The 17431-nt window shown below is 41.0% G+C and overlaps 1 protein-coding gene across 2 annotated transcripts in view; it reads right to left on the bottom strand.

The window, feature by feature from the left end:
- rad51b (RAD51 paralog B) overlaps window positions 1-16986 on the bottom strand; it is a 105743-nt gene extending 88757 nt beyond the window's left edge. For both annotated transcript variants that reach the window (XR_014602626.1, XM_084083186.1), the window contains exons 1-6: window positions 16852-16986; window positions 15745-15858; window positions 14007-14111; window positions 13110-13246; window positions 9475-9594; window positions 8133-8316 (exon numbers count right to left, since the gene is read on the bottom strand). Coding sequence is in view for 1 of the 2 variants with exons in the window: in XM_084083186.1 (XP_083939312.1) it covers window positions 8133-8316; window positions 9475-9594; window positions 13110-13246; window positions 14007-14111; window positions 15745-15858; window positions 16852-16938 (747 nt within the window). In the remaining variant the exon portion in view is untranslated. The remainder of the gene's footprint in view (window positions 1-8132; window positions 8317-9474; window positions 9595-13109; window positions 13247-14006; window positions 14112-15744; window positions 15859-16851) is intronic.
- Window positions 16987-17431: the final 445 nt, after the last annotated feature.

Raw genomic sequence — 17431 nt, 5'->3', positions numbered from 1 at the left:
GTTTGTCATACCAGTGCGCTGAGCTCATCGCATACATATGTGCTGCAGACAATGCATCTACACATCTACTCCTATTTTTGTCACAGTACATTTACATGAAATGTATCCTGCTCTGCATTTACCCATCCCATTACAAACAGTGGTTACAGCGCCCGCCCGCCTTCCCGGAAAGCAGTTAGGGGGTTAAGCGTCTTGTTCAGCGACACAGACTGGGGGGACAAACCGAGGACCTTCTGATTTCCATTTCAGCTATGGCCGCCCCAAACACCGTTTGGTTTTATTATACAGCTATGCTGCACTTTCCAGTCAAAAAAAGTGCTTTCAAACTATTCCAGGTCGTTTTCTAAGCTGTGAGGTGACAGTAGACTAGAAGTTTGTTTCGTTGTTACAGTACGTGTTATTTTATCTCCTTTAATTATCCAAGGGAGGTTGCTGAGCATGAATACTTTTTTTCAGCAACGAACACACATTAAAACCTGGGAGCTTCCCAGTACAACCCAGGCCCAGTATATACCGTTAGCCACTGAACAGCTCCAATGGAACAGTTGTAGGTTGCATTGCAGTTCCTTGTTCAAGGGAGGGGGGGGGTCGAGTGTTGGTCGTTCACTTCCCCAACCAGATGGGGAGAAGATCTGGGAAGCGAATGAAGGCCGCGGTATTGATGTTATTATTAGTACTATATTAACTTACTATTACCTTAAGTAAGCCTTGCCGAGCCATGTGGCCCGTAGGGCAGGGACCTATCTTCTGTTTCTGTAGGGGCTTGACTTACAGGTACATCCCCAGCCATTAGGTACAAGTACACCCCCTGGACATGACGCTACGTCGCAGGGACTTACCCCCAATCCAACGTTTGATGCTGTGTGGCAAGCAGGGAGGCACTGGGTCCCTATTTTTGTAATCTTTGGTATGGGCCGGCCGCGGAATCAAACCCTGACCTCCCAATCTCAAGGCGGACACTCTAACCACAAGGCCACTGAGAAGGTTACTATTACCGTGGCTACTATTAACTATAAGAGCAGGGGACCTGCTCAATGACAGACAGCAGAAGATGGTATTTGTACTGGGGGTGACGCATGTTCACCCAGCAAACCCTGCCTTGGATAAATAAAGATGAAACCAAAAAAAAAGTACAGCTCTCAACGGTATCAAAGTCAGACAAGGTGGTGAAACAGGGTATTAGCCCTGCAAAAAAATCTACTTAAGATAAATGTCTTTATTTACTTAAACCCTGATAGGCTTGAAGAAGAAAAAAAGTGGGCCATATAGCGAGGTAACCTCCATCCCATTGTGTCCTTCTTGTCTGGGCACATTTCAAGATAGAGAAAGGCGGAGGAAAAAAAAGGACGTGTTCTGGTCTGTTTGCTCTATCGAGTCAGAACAGCGCTCAGTCTAACCGCAAGCATCCATAATGTTAAGACAACACGAGTGCCGACACAGCACATTTTCGGTCTCGAGCGCTGATCAGAAATCACACGGCAGATGATAGACAAAATGAAAGAAAAGAAGAAGAAAAAAAAAACAGCCGGGGACATGGATAGGGCCTTTGGTTATGAAAGAGGGCTGAGAGAGAGAGATTATGGTGAACAAAAGCTCTGCGGTCGCCAAGCATCGCCAAGTCTCCCGTTGCTACGTAACGCCAAGTACAGGCCTATGTAAGATGTGTACATAAAGCCGGACAAAGCCTGCTCTTTCCCTCAAAGCTGAAAGGGTTTTAAAGTGATGGCGTACTACTACACCTTGATGGCAATAACAGTCTCTCTACACAGTAAAGTGTTAACGCTGCAATTATTATTTGAATGAATGACATTTTATTTCAACCAACCTGTATGGTGGAGTATGTTAAAACCCATTAAGACCTGGAACTGTGTCATTTTTAGATTTGAGCTAAAAAGCATTATTTTACACTTAGGGCTATTCAAAAATAGCAGATATACAAGCTCATAGCGCGAGCTTGTAGATCTGCTATTTTTGAAAATTCGTGAAAATGTGTGCAAATCTTTGAATATATATTTTTTTAAAGCGAACATTTTTAACTCAAATCTTTGCTTCTGGGGGTCCCTGGAACAAAATATTTTGATGGGGGTCCATGGCCAAATACATATAATTTTGGGGGTCCTTGACATGAAAAAGATTGAGCACCACTGATATAGAAACAAACGTTTTTTTCAGAAAACTGTTGAGATTTAGAAGACATGTAGAATCGGCTTCAGGTCTCAATGGGTTAATATACAATCTAACGAGCACACATATGCAGTAGGACACCTGATGCTCACAAGCGCAATATCTCCCCCGACCAATTACCTATTGGTTGAGCAGTAGAAATGTGGTACAAATTGCAGCTTTGCTTTAACTCTGAGTGAGATCAGATTTGGTCCCCACTCCATTGTGGTATTTTTTGTCACCGTTTCATTTGCACGTACATGAAATGTATCCTCTATTTACCCATTTTAGGAGCAGTGGGCGCTATTAATAAAGCACCCTAGGGAGCAGTTAAGTGTCTTGCTCAGGGACACTTCAACACATAGACAGGGTGAAACGGGGGGCTAAGTGGGGGGACCTTCTGATTCCCAGACGGCCTCTCCTCCCATTCAAATATGGCTGCCCAAATGAAGGGGAGAGCGTTAACGCGGCCCCCCCCCATTACATGCAGTGGTGGAAAAAGTAATCAAATGTTTTACTTAAGTAAAAGTATCAATACTGCAATGTAGAAATACTCTGCTACAAGTAAAAGTCCGGAATTAAACATTTACGTGAGTAAAAGTACAAAAGTATTGGCATCAAATTGTACATAAGGTACCAAAAGTAAAAGTACTCATTATGCAGAATGTCCCAGTTCACAAGTTTAAAACAATATATCTTTTGAAAATAGCCGATCTACAAGCTCACAATGAGTCGCATCGCGACACATTGTGAGCTTGTAGATTGGCTATTTTCAAATGGCCGAAATGTACATAGGGCTGAACTGGTTAATGTATGTTTTGTAATAATAATCAAAATCTACAAAGTAACTAGTAACTCAAAGTTTTCAAATAATTGTAGTGGAGTAAAAGTTTTATATTTGCCTGTTAGATATAGTGGAGTAGAGGTAAAAGTACTGAAAACTGGAAATACTCGAAAAAAGTAAAAAATACCATAATAAATGTCCTTAAGTTACTTTATACCACTGATTACATGACATTATGCAGTGGACTCACAGTGGTCAGCGTGGCCTGAGTGTAATGGCAGCGCCTCACCCTGGGTGAACATCCTTGGTGACCAACATGTCTCCCCCTGCCAGGTAAGTCAATAGGCTCTATGCACAGCAGCCTTATTGGACAGAAAGTGGGCCCCTTCCTTGCTTCCTTCACAGGTGTTACCAATGACACTAATGAAGGCTCTGTTCCATTTAGTGTAGCACAGTGGTTCTCAAACCTTTTAATTTCAAGGACCCCCATAACTCTGAGAGTGTACAAATGGAACCAAATGGACCCGGGAGGGTCCATTTGGTTCCTCTCATTTGTACACTCTCAAAGTTACACCCTCTCAAGGAACCATGGGGGTCCCTGGACCACACTTTGAGACCCACTAGTATTTATAGTGAGCCAACATGCACAATATCAGCACCCTGACTCTGTTTGACCATAATGGAACAGAGCCTTCATTAGTATCATTGGTAACACCTGTGAAGGAAGTAAGAAGAGGCCCAATTTTTCTCCAAAATGGCTGCTGTGCATAGAGCCTATTAAAACTGAGAGAAAACTTTCTTTGGTGTTCTTTTATCCCAGGAAGTTTGTGTAGGTGTTTTTTGAGACGCATCATGCATCTTCTTATTAATACAGTTACAATATTGATACCTGGGAGCTGACCACTGCAGCGGCATTCTTCCACACATGGCTGCCGGTGCAGCATTTTGTGCGCTAAGTAGTGTAACAGTTAAGGACATCTCTGTGGTATTTACTGAGGGAGACGAGGAGTGTTTTCACAATCAGGAGGGGGTTGGAAGAGGTGTATGGTAGCTAAGTACATTTACTCAAGTACTGTACTTCTGTACAATTTTGAGGTGTTTTTACTTTACTGGAGCATTTCCAATTTTCAGTACCTTCACTTCTTCTCCACTACATGCTACAGGCAAATATTGTACTTTTACTCTACCTACAATTATTTGAAAACCGGTAGTTACTTTGCAGATTTCGATTATCATTACAAAACATACATTAACCACTTCAGCCCTATATACATTTCGGCCCTTTGAAAATAGCCGATCTACAAGCTCACAATGCGTCGCGATGAGACACATTGAGAGCTTGTAGATCTGCTATTTTCAAAAGATTTGTATACATTTTGAACTTGTGAAATGGGACATTCTGCACAATGAGTACTTTTACTTGTGTTACTTTAAGTATATTTTGATGCCAATTTTGTACTTTTACTCAAGAACATTTTTGAATACTGGAATTATATTTCTACATTGCAGTATTGATACTTTTACTTTAGTAAAACATGCAAGTACTTCTTCCATCACTGGTCACACTTAAGGACATCTCAGTTGGTATTTACTGAGGGACAAGAGGAGTGTTTTGACAATCAGGAGGGGGGTTGGAGGAGGAGGCGCTCTGCTTGAGAACCATTGGACTTAAGACACCGGTCCTCAACGTGGAGGCTGTGGACCCCCAGGGGTCCATTCTGCTTTTATGTGGGGTCCCTTGTGGATCCGATGAAAGCTGCCATTCACTTTAAAACGGTAGAGGAAGACCGTTTTAACATGAATGGCAGCTTTCACTCCAACGAGGCAGAGGGATCTCAGTGAACTGATATATATATATATTTTTAAAGCAAACATTTTTAACTCAAATCTTTGCTTCTGAGGGGTCCCTGGAACAACATATTTTGAGATGGGGGTCCGCGGCCAAATACATGAATCATTTGGGGGCCACTGATTATAGAAACATACGTTTTTTCAAAAAACTGATCATCATCACTTCATGTACATACAGTATGAGTATGAATACACTCCATTGCTGCTGCTCTGCAATTTACAATTTAGGCATTTAGCAGACACTTTTGCACTTGTATATTTGTGTAACATTGTTCTTCTTTGTATTTTTTAGGTTGGTCAACCTTGGTTGTTTTTAAACGCGCTTTATAACTAAAATTTACTTGACTTGACTCTTAAGGTCATTACACACCGGCGATTATGCGAATATACGCGAAATTCGGACTCGTTCCGAATAATTAAAAGATGCTTTTTCACTTCTTCGCTTTTTCGCTCCATGGAGGCTTGCATTGACTTTATAAGTTTTTTTAAAAAAAACGTATTGTTCGCATGAAAAAATCACCCCCGGTGTGTAAGGAGCTTTAGTCTTATCCAGAGGCGACTTAACAAGTGCATAATCTCAATAAGCAGAGTAAGCATGAGCTCTAGTCAATAAACAACAAGGTAAACACACATAAGAGTGCAGAGAGGACAAAGTAAGGCCTCAAAGAAACTTGGAAAGCAAGTAAACGCTGAACCTAGCATCTGTCTAAACAACACGCTATCTAAATCACATTCTTAACATTTGTGGTCGAGGAAAAACAAATCCAAGAAACAAAAACATCAGAACAAGTAACCAAGACATATCTGCAGAGTATGTTAAGCTAGCATCAAGAAGGGATATGAGAGGATTGGAGTGCTTGAGGGTGAGGTGGAGTCTGAAGCAGTGGCGGAAAGTAACTAAGTATATTTACTTAAAGGACAACTTTAGTTTTTTACAACCAAGGTTTATGTTTTAGATTGTAATTAAAGTAAATAAAATATGAGTGTTCAAATTTTTAAATGTACTGCTTTCTATAGTTTTAGCAAAAATAGCAAAAATGGGCGGGGGCATTCTGTCCGGTGGCTAATTATGTATTTTTTTACACAATAACCCAGTGTTTTCTTTATTATTATTTACAGTGGCTCTTCTAGCCCCCAATAACTCACATCTGGCTATCAAAAACCACAAGATCTTTTTTTATTGTGTAAAAAAGGCATATTTAGCCACCGGACAGAATGCCCCTGCCCTGCCCACTGTAAAAAATATCGCAAAAATTGCCAAAACTGTAGAAAGCAGAACCGTATTTTCCGCACTATAAGGCGCATCTGAGTATAAGGCGCACCTTCAATAAATGTATTATTTTCATATATAGGGCGCACCGCATTATAAGGCGCATCCGCACTATAAGGCGCACTGACGGTGCGCCTTATAGTGCGGAAACCAAGGGAACCAATATTGATACATATATAAGGTGCATCGGATTATAAGGCGCATCCGCACTATAAGGCGCACTGACGGTGCGCCTTATAGTGCGGAAAATACGGTAAATGAAAAAAAAAGAACACTCATCTTTTATTTACTTTAATTACAAGCTAAAATATAAACCTTGGTTGTAAAAAACTAAAGTTGTCCTTTAAGTACTGTACTTACTGTAAGTAAAATTTTGAGGTATTTTACTTTACAATTTCTACTTCTACTCCACTACATCTCGGATCCAAATACTGTACTTTTACTCCACTACATTTATTTTAAAAACTTTATTTACTAGTTACTTTGTAGATTTTGATTATCATTACAAAACATGCATTAACCACTTCAGCCCTTTATACATTTCAGCCATTTGAAAATAGCCGATCTATGTGTCGCTTGTAGATCGGCTATTTTCAAAAGATTCTTATACATTTGAAAACTTGAAATGGGACATTCCCCATAATGAGTACTTTTACTTTTTGTACTTTAAGTACATTTTGATGCCAATACTTTTGTACTTTTACTCAAGTAAATTTTGAATTCAGGACTTTTACTTGAGTATTTCTGCATTGCAGTCATGGTGATACCATGGTGTGTGTGTGTGTGTGTCAAAATGTATATGATGTATTTTCAAATAGCCGAAGTATAAAGGGAAAAAGTGGCTAATGCATGTTTTGAAATAATAATATAAGTCTACAAAATAACTAGCAACTTAAGTTTTCAAACAATTGTAGGAGTCAAAAGTACAATATTTTCCTCTGAGATGTAGTGGAATAAAAGTACTGAAAATGTTAAATCTCCAGTAAAAAATCCTTGAATTTGTACTTAAGTACAGTACTTGAGTACATGTACTTAGTTACTTTCCACCACCGACTCTGCCCCTGCTAGCCCTCTGCTTTATCATTATGATAATTAGCACTAGCCCCACACATCTATTGTAGACATAGCACCCAGACAAGACCTATTGTTTGTGGGTTAGCGTTGGCATGGCCTGATATTAGCAGAGAGCATTTTAGTCCGTCTGATGTTCTGGTTAAGGCTGTTCAATTGCATAGTGTTCATCTGATTGATGGTTTACAGTACACTTTTACAACTCTCTGTAACAATGGGGCAAGTTTGTGTGACCACACTGACATCTAGTGGTGAAAACATAGCACAGCGCCTTACTGTGCCCTATACTGCCCTACAAAGCCAGTAACTACCTTTTTGGAGACACTGACTTATTTATTTGTCTCAAAAGGTCAAATCAGCTTTCATTATATTGGGGGATAAACAAGTAGCCCATGAACAGATATGCAATTAGTGCAATATCAATTTATTACCAATAACCACTTTGGCTTTATAGGGCAGTATAGTGCAACCTCATATATGCCAACAAAACAGAAAAATAACCTTTTCATGGAACAACAGGCTCATGTATCCCCATAATTCAACTGGCACTATGATTGACCTCTGACCCTGGATATCCTTTCGGCTCATTACTTGGAATTGGTATTGACGCCATCTTTAGATGAGAGTTTAGTTAACCCATTAAGATCTGAGGCCGATTCTACAAAAGTCTTCAGAAAAAACGTATGTCGCTATATCAGTGGTTCTCAAACCTTTTCATGTCAAGGACCCCCAAAATTATATGTATTTGTCCGCCGACCCCCCCCCCCCCCACCCCCATCTCAAAATATACTGTTCCAGGGACCCCGAGAAGCAAAACATTTGAGTTAAAATGTTAGCTTTTAAAATTATATATATATATTCAAAGCTTTGCACACATTTTCAAGATTTTTCAAAAATAGCAGATCTACAAGCTCATAGCACTATAAGCTTGTAGATCTTTGGCTATTTTTGAATATCCAGAGTATAAAATAACAGTAACAGATCGTTACTTACAGGGATGCGGAACTCATGAGCCAGGTATTTGAGGGTGCCTGCTTCCTGGCCCAGCAGGTTGCTACGCAGGGTGAGGTTACCAGGAAGTGCCGTGTCGAACTCCTTCCTCACCACCGAGGCCACCGAGTCCAGGATGATCAGACCCGATTTGGTGGAGATGATGTCCTCCTCCAGTCTGTCCACTCTGGAAGCAGCACATACACAAGACACACCAGTAGTAGGAAATACTGTCAGTTATGCCAACAAAGTGTGTGTACTTTATGTACTGTTGTATAAGCATGGGCGCAGAATCAGATCCTGGGGGGAACGGAGGGGACATGTCCTCTCCAACTTTAGAAAAAATAAATAACGTGTTTTTTGCAATGACTTCTCAAACATTTAAATTCATGTGACTGAATCACATATCAACCGCAGCTAAGTACGCGAGCATGTTAATGTGTTTGTTGTTAACCCATTGAGACCTGAAGAAGCATCTGTGTCACATTTTCATTTGAGCGAAAAAAGCATTATTTTACACTTTGGCTATTTCAAAAATAGCAGATATACAAGCACCGAGTGCCACGCTACGAGCTTGTAGATCTGCTATTTTTGAAAAATCAAATCAAATCTTTGAATATTTTTAAGCGAACATTTGTAACTCAATCTTTGCTGTGGGTCCCTGGAATAACATATTTTGAGATGGGGTCCGCAGCCAAATACTAATTATTTTGGGGTCCTTGACATTAAAAAGTTTGAAAACCCCTGACATAGTAACATACGTTTAAAAAAAAAAAAAATGTTTTTAGAACTGATTTAGAAGACATTTTGTAGAATCGGAACCTCAGGCCTTGGTTATCTAGCACTAAAAAGCAACACTATGGTATCGTTTATGGGTGGCATGCAATGCAAATGGATATGGTCGTTTTTTATACCAAATGTCACACAAACTGTTATCATTGCTAGTGAGACCTCTACGTTGAATGAATGATATTACAGATGTCCCCTCGAGAAAATACTCTCTCTCGAAAATTCCCTGTTTGTTGTAATGAGATCTGCGCCCGTGTATCATTGTATGAACTTTATATAATTAATAACAAAAGTATCAATGTATATCCTTTATAATAAGGGTATCAGTCTATGTTTACGATAAGGGTATCTATCACTGAAGGGAATATATAATAAGGGTGTCACTTACAAGGGTGGATTTCACAGTTTTGGTGACATGTTGTCACAACCAGTGACAACCAAAGGGAAACTAATATAGTAAAAGCCATGGTAGTCCATTGTAGTAGTAAAGCCATGTGCTTTACTACCAAATGGACAGTAAAGCACATGGCTTCTATTTCCAGTCATTGCACAGTACCTGTTGAGGACATCCTGACAGGTGAGTTCCCTGAAGACATGCACACGCCCAGCCATCTGCACAACCTTCTCCCTGGAACAGAAGTAGTCTGGGAACCTGCTCTGGGCGATTTCCACCAGCCTGGGATTACAAGGAATATATACAGTACATACTGGTTAAAGTGACATTGTTTGGTTAAAACAAAAAGTTTATAGTTCAAATGTTACAAGCTCTATGTTCTGAAAGTAATCATTGCTGTAGACTAGTGTTGCTCAACAGGGGCGGTGCAGCCCCTCGAGGGGGCATTCAGAGAACATCAGGGGGGCACTGAGGAACTACGATACGATACGATACGATACGATACGATAATACTTGTTCACACTGAAATTTGTCTTGCGACCCAGCAGCCATGTAACTGCTGGTGGGAGGGCTTAGACCCTTGAAACCTGGCATACCTATTCTGGGGCAAACATTCAGTAAAATGTAGCAGATCTACAAGCTCACCACGCGTCACAATGCAACGCGTTGTGAGCTTGTAGATGGCTATATTCGGCAGAGATATTGGGGGAAAAGAGCTTTCTATTGTGATTTTACCTAAAGATTATTTTACAACGCTGCTCAAAGACAGCCTGCTATGTAGCAAGGTGGATTTCCAGAAGCTGCCTGGGCTGTGATTGCGCAGGCGATCAATTTGCCATATTAGGGAGATCAACTGTCATCTGCCAACCAATCTCATCATCGGATTTGTTAAACTTTGCGTGACATTTGTACCACTGAACCAATTAAAAATGGTAGCGCGCACAACACAACTCCACACTTTTACAGAACAGGACCTGGCAAATCGGTCTTGTTCCAAGGTGAGACAGATGTTGCGCTGGACAGTGAAACTGAGTGGAGCGGAAGGAAGAGGAGACTATTATGCTGCTGCTGTAGCGGGACACAGGGTGTACGCCTTGGGTGGATTTTATCATCATGGCGACACCGTGGATCAGGTCCATGTGCATATTTTCGACACTGTGTCTTTGTGCTGGACGACGTTGCACCCAGTGACAGCTCGAAGAGGAGGACGTCCCCTTGATCCTCCATCCTGGCGATACGGCCACACAGCTGTGACGATAGAAGACGTCATCTACATCTGGGGTGGGTATCTTTACATAGAGCAGTACTGCAACATGCTTTGTGCATTTGATGTTGACACCCACCTACGGTTCAAACCCAGGGTTTATGGGACCGTTCCAGAGGAAAGGTGCCACCACTCAGCCTGTGTCTTGGGTAAGGTCATGTATATCTATGGAGGATGGACCCAACAGACCAAACAGCGTTCTAATGACATCTACAAGTTGGACACCACCACAATGGTCTGGTCTTTAATTGACACCAAAGGCACTCCACCACCCGCTTCAACAAGTCACTCTGCCACCATAATCGGGACAAAGATGTTTGTGTGTGGGGGATATGGGGGCGAGAGGAACTACTACGACAACCACAGTATGTTTGACACAGAGACCAACTGCTGGCTGAGCACGCCTTCTGCACAGCCTCTTCCAGAAACAGAAGGACGTGCGTGTCATTCAGTCTTTGTCTTCAATGGAGAGCTGTACATAATTGGTGGCAAATCCTGTTTTGGCAACGAGGAGCGGTTCTTTAATGATCTGTGGAAATTCAATCCACAGACCTTCTCCTGGAAGAAGGTTGAGCCCAATGGCCTAAAAGGCACATGGTCATCAATGTATGGAATGTGCTGTTGCATGGTGGAAGATCGCATCATCCTCTTTGGAGGATGGCTCACACTTGATGAGCTGTGCATCTTAGACTTGAGTCCCAGTCTTAAAACGTTATGCAAGCTAGCAGTTACTCATCACCGTCTGGGGCAGTCGGAACTCCCACAAAACATCAGGTGGGAACTGGCAGCCATGAAAAAAAAAAAACGGTCCACTACTAAAAAATGAAAGAACAAAGCAGTTGAGCACAATCCATAATACGCTTCTGTATTTTACAGTCCAACCATTAATAAGAATGCTCGTTTGTTTTGATTGTTGTTGAAAACCCGAATAACTGAGTGGAGAAACATAAATGCATCTACTTGACTACTTCCATACAGATGTACTGCATGAAACAATTAAGCAGTTAACATCCTAACACTCTGTTGCAGGTATAAAAATGCTGACAGACCCAGTTGACCTCACTTTTGGATCAAGATGGCAAGAGGAAAAGATCTAAGTGAATATGAAAGAAAAGTTTGTTATTGGGGCACAGATGGCAGGAGCGTCAGTCACAAAGTCTGGAAAGTGCACATTCAATGACAGTGATGCTCATGCATTAGTGCTATATATGGAAGGAAAAAGAGAAGAGCAATTATTCCTCAGGTGACTTGAGAATGCAGGATGTGATCAGACTGTGTCAGCAGCAGTTTGATCACTTCACTGTAAAAAAAAACATAGACACTGGCCTACAGAGATGTGGAAAAAGTCATAATAGCCAGATGAGTCATCCACCCTTCGCAATAATTCTCCACATGTGGGCGAGTGCTGAGTGCATGCGTGGAGCACAACAGGAGAATGTTACAGGCCTGACTGCTTGACCCCTACAGTCTGGTGGCTCTATTATGATGTGAGTGGTCTATTCCAGCATGATAATGTTACGTGTTAGACAGCACTCTCTCCGCCACCATCATCAAAATAACACACATGAGGGAACATCAATTATTATGTTAGAATGGTGCTCCATCTCTCCAGAAGAGTTCCAGAGGATTGTACAATCTATGACAAGGCACATTGAAGCTGTTCTGGTGGCTCATGGTGACTCAATACATTGATTGATTGATTGATTGATTGATTGATTGATTGATTGATTGATTGATTGATTGATTGATTGATTTTAGTTGGTGATCAAAAGAAAGGGAACATCAGCACTTTCAAGAACAACACACGCAATATCACCGAGGATAAAAACACAATAAAGTCCTGAGGCTTATTGCCATTGTGGTCCTTTAAAAAACAAAAACAACACAACATAAAAACAGCCAACATGTAACAACTAAGAACCTATACACAAACACAAAATATACCATACAAATAGCAGCACCAACGGTCTACGTCCTCTTACATATTTTCAATTACATTTTGAATATGTAATAAAACCAGGAGTTAAAAACAAACAACCTTACTAAGACCCCTTGTTGTTGTTGTCTAGATATCTTAAAACACTATTTGAGAACAAAGGTTATAGCCTGGATACTTGTGACAAGAACATCAGTGATTTGAGCAGGAGTAATTGGGTGTTTCACTAATACTCAGGGAGTGTTCTTTTTCTTCATTACCCATATATATTGTATCATCTATGACTGTTGCGTAACTTATGAAACATCTCCAATGACCAGTATGTGTTTAGCATCCACTGAATAAGGCGGTCACGATCATGACATTTTAGTTGACGGTTAATTACAGGCAACTAGAAAAAGTGTTCCTCGGAGCACAGGTCTCCGCTAGGTCAGGTAGGTTATTGTGGGCCAGCAATGTTGATGGAATATGAAGAATCGGACAGATCCATCTTGATCACATGACTAAAGAGATAATGTGTACCGTTTTGTTTTTTTGTGGCATATTCAATGACTTTAGCAGATATATTCCATGACATGTCAGAACACTGTACTGTACCTCTCTGCTGAAAAGGTTGACTCTGTGTCTATGTAGATCACTCCACTGTCAAGGCCTCCCATACTCTTGGGCAGAGTAGCCAGCACACTGAGCATCATACACAGCTGGGTCTTTCCACACCCTGACGGACCAGCCACCTAGCAGCGCAGCACACACACACACACACACACACACACACACACACACACACACACACACACACACACACACACACACACACACACACACACACACACACACACACACACACACACACACACACACACACACACACACACACACACACACACACACACACACACACACACACACACACACACACACACACACACACACACACACGACTTCTTAAGTGGTTATTATCCAATTAAGACCTGAGGCCGATTCTACAAAATGTCTTCTAAATCCTGTGTTTTTACATGAGTGGTCCTCACACTTTTTCATGTCAAAATTATATGTATTTGGCTGCGGACCCCCATCTCAAAATATGTTGTTCCAGGGACCCCCAGAAGCAAAGATTTGAGTTACAAATGTTTGCTTAAAAATATATATATATTCAAAGATTTGCACACATTTTCACAATTTCTCAAAAATAGCAGATCTACAAGCTCGTAGCTATGAGCTTGTAGATCTGCTATTTTTGAGTAGCCAAAGAAATCTAAAATGACACAGATGCGTTCCCGGTCTTAATGGGTTAACCACTTTCAACTTGGCGTCTAATAGACCTGCAACAGTTCGTAAAACTAATTGATTTCACATTTTATAAACAAAATTGATTTTAATGAAATAAAAGTGTGACGTGACCTTTAAGTGGTTAATGGCTACCTTATGAAGAGATGGAGCATGTACATTTTGAAAACACTATAAACATGTTCACGTGTTTTGTCCTGTTTGTACCTCTGTAATTGTTCCCCGGGGCAGACCTCCGTGAAGACGTTTATCCAGCTCCGGCAGTGAGGTGGAGAAACAAGAATCACATTTTTGCTTCCACAACTCCAAGGCCTACAACAACGAGACAACAAATACATATAAGATAACTAGAAAAAGTGCTCCTCGGAGCACAGGTCTCCGCCAGGTCAGGTAGGTTATTGTGGGCCAGCAATGTTCGGAATTCGCCAATCAGGATGGAATAGGAAAAATCTGATGGATACGTCTTGATCACTTGACTATAGAGATAATGTGTACCGATGTGCGTGATGTTTGGACAAAATTTGTAGGAGTAATATAAAAAACAGGCGCTATAATAGGGCAACGTTAAAAGAGTGCCATTTTTTCCTCAACGTGGTGCGAATGCGCGTGCAAAGTTTCACCACAATCGGTATTCATGATTTGCGTAATTTTGTTCAAAACGGGCCACTCCTTACTTTAGATGTCAATCTAAGCCAATCAAGATGGAATATGAAAAATCAAACAGCTCCGTCTTGATCACATGACTATAGAGATCATGTGTACCGATTTGCGGAGTAATATAAAAATGGGAGTGCGCATACAGTTTTACACAGATCGGTGCAGTTATACTGTACAGTAGGTAAAAACATGAATCGCCCTGTTATAGCGCCAGCCTAGCGGGAATGTGCGTGCAAGATTTCACAGCAATTCACACGCTGTGTTCATGATTTGAGGCATTTTGTTCAAAATGGAGCACTCCTGCAATTTTTTTAAGCCAATCTTAGCCAATCAGGAGGGAATATGAAAAATCTGAAAGACCTGTTTTGTTTAATGACTATAGAAATACTGTGTACCGATTTGCGTGGTTTGGACAAAATCTGTAGGAGTACTGGCCTCCTGGTGGCGCTAGAACAGGCCCATGTGAAATATTTGGGGCAGAGGTTCTTCTCTGGCATCCAGGGATTGTGTGTGCACAGTTTTGCTGCCATCAAGCCAACGGTGCCGGAGATTAGCTGTCCACAGACGGAACCACGGACGGACGGACACCCATCGCTGTAGCTCAGGACGTACAGGTCACATAGTGTTGCCATCTAGAATTCTGGGTGCCAGGCGAATACAGGTATTTTTTTATCTATTTTCCAACGTGGTATCGCAAAGTTAAAAGGTGCGGTATTGATGTCTGTAGTAAAAACGGGTGGTAAGATGATATTTGTCTGTGCAACTATTAATGTTAAATCTTGTTCTTTGACAGCCAATGCAGAATTTAAGACAGTGGTGCGTTCCCATTCCGCAGCAAATCAGGAACGCGATGTTAAATTCATCTACTGTATATACCTTCAAATTACCTATCGTCTCAGGTGGAAACCTCATATGTCCAAAACTTTTCAGGATTCAAATTCAAAAATAGCAAAAGTAGCAGATCGACAAGCTCAAAACACGTCGCTTCGCGCCGCGTTTCGAGCTTGTAGATCTGCTACTTTTGATACTTATGTGTGACGTTGTAGTATGATCAAGTAGAGCATTAATTTTATGAAAAAACACAAAAAAAGTTAGATTATGGAGATAGGTTTCTGCCCAACAGCAACGATATAATACCTTTATTCACCCAGCACCCCCAATTCTGGATGGCAACACTATGTGACCAAGTCCCGAAGGCTGGATAGGGGGGGGGTTACAGAGTACAGACGGAGCTAGACTTGCTTGTCTGTGTCAGTGTGTGTGACTATAGGGTTGGATGGGGACAAACCGTGGTCACAGAGGGGGCACATTCTCCGCTGACTGACCGCAGTAACGTCAAGGCCTTGTCGTAGCTCAGTCCCGCCAGCCTCATCACCTCCAGCGGTGTATGGGACAGCACTTCCTACACAACACATCATCACAGGAAAAACAGTTAACTCCAGTGGGTTTTGATTGAATACTTTATTAACAGTTTGCAGATTGTACAGAGGTACAGTTTACAAAGATTGTTAAAAGGATAAAAACAAAAAGCCCTTATAGGGGCTTGTTTCCATTGTGGTCCTGTGTATTCAATTGATTAAGTAAGTAAGGTCCGGAGACCCCCAGGGCCAGGGGTCCTTGAGGGGATTCAGGTTAATATGTTAATGTAGCATCAAAAACAGTTTCACCACTTTAACCCTACTGTATATACATACATCAGCGATTTAAAAAGAATCTTGAAAAAAAAGAGGGAAATAAATAATATTTTCTAAACATTGTAATTGTTAAACCTTGTTAAACCTGCAATCCTTATTTCAATGAATGAAACGTTTTTTTTAACCCATCTGCAAGGTAGAGTGTGTTAATACAATAGAACTAGTACATCTGCAGTGTGGAGGTGGTCTCCCTGGTCTTCTATTGAAACGCTACTTTTTACAGTCTATGATTGAGACAGTTCTTGACTATGTTGTCTTGTACAACTACTGCCTGAACACACACACACACACACACACACACACACACACACACACACACACACACACACACACACACACACAAAGGCAGTGGTGTTAAGTAACTAAGTACATTTACTCAAGTACTGTCCTTAAGTAAAATTTAGGTATTTTTACTTTACTGGAGTATTCCCCATTTTCAGCACTTTTACTTCTACTTCACTACATCTCAGACTGGGGCAAATATTGTACTTTTTACTCCACTACAACTATTTGAAAACTTTAGTTACTAGTTACTTTGTTGATTTTGATTATTATTATCATCACAAAACCTACATTAACCACTTCAGCCCTGTATACAATGTATACATTGAAAACTTGTGAAATGAGTTACACATCCATAAAGGTCCCTTTTGCAGGGTTTGTGCAAGAAGGCAACTTTTTGCCTCCTACAGTAAACTTACCTTACAACTTAATATCTGGTGGCGCTTGAAGCGCTCGCATATTTCTGGTGCTACACCTGCTCTTATAAGTGTTTTACTAGTTGCCATGATGACAACACCACGTTTATTTGTTTATTTTAACTCATCTTCTGGTAGATGTATGTATGTATGTACACGAATACAAACATAGCATTTAGATTTGGTCACTTCCTTGCTAGGGAGGAGCTTACACAGCGTTGCCAGATTGTGCGAGAGAAATAAGCTAGTCGATAGACGGATTTCCGCGCGACGTCATCACAGAGCAGAATGCGCAATCTGCGCATGCTCGGGGGAAACGAATTGTTGCGCCCTTCACTCTGTTGTTATATTCGGGAGTTAGCTAGCCATAATTCTGCTATTATAGGCATAATAGGCATAATGCTGCTATTATATACAAACAGATCCAACTTCCAACAAATCATTTTTATTGAGTAAACAAGGTATTACAAACTGCATAATTTAATCTACTTTCATTAAACCCGGTGAAGATCATTTCTTTTATGAATGGACATTTGACCAGAGCTGCTGAGGGTAATGGCGCCCTCTATAGGCTTAGTTGGCT

This window comes from Gymnoscopelus microlampas (assembly GCF_963454915.1).
Source record: "Gymnoscopelus microlampas genome assembly, chromosome: 16".
Taxonomy (NCBI): Eukaryota; Metazoa; Chordata; class Actinopteri; order Myctophiformes; family Myctophidae; genus Gymnoscopelus; species Gymnoscopelus microlampas.
The sequence above is the reverse complement of the archived record's forward strand: the minus strand, read 5'-3'. Positions and strand labels throughout refer to the sequence as shown.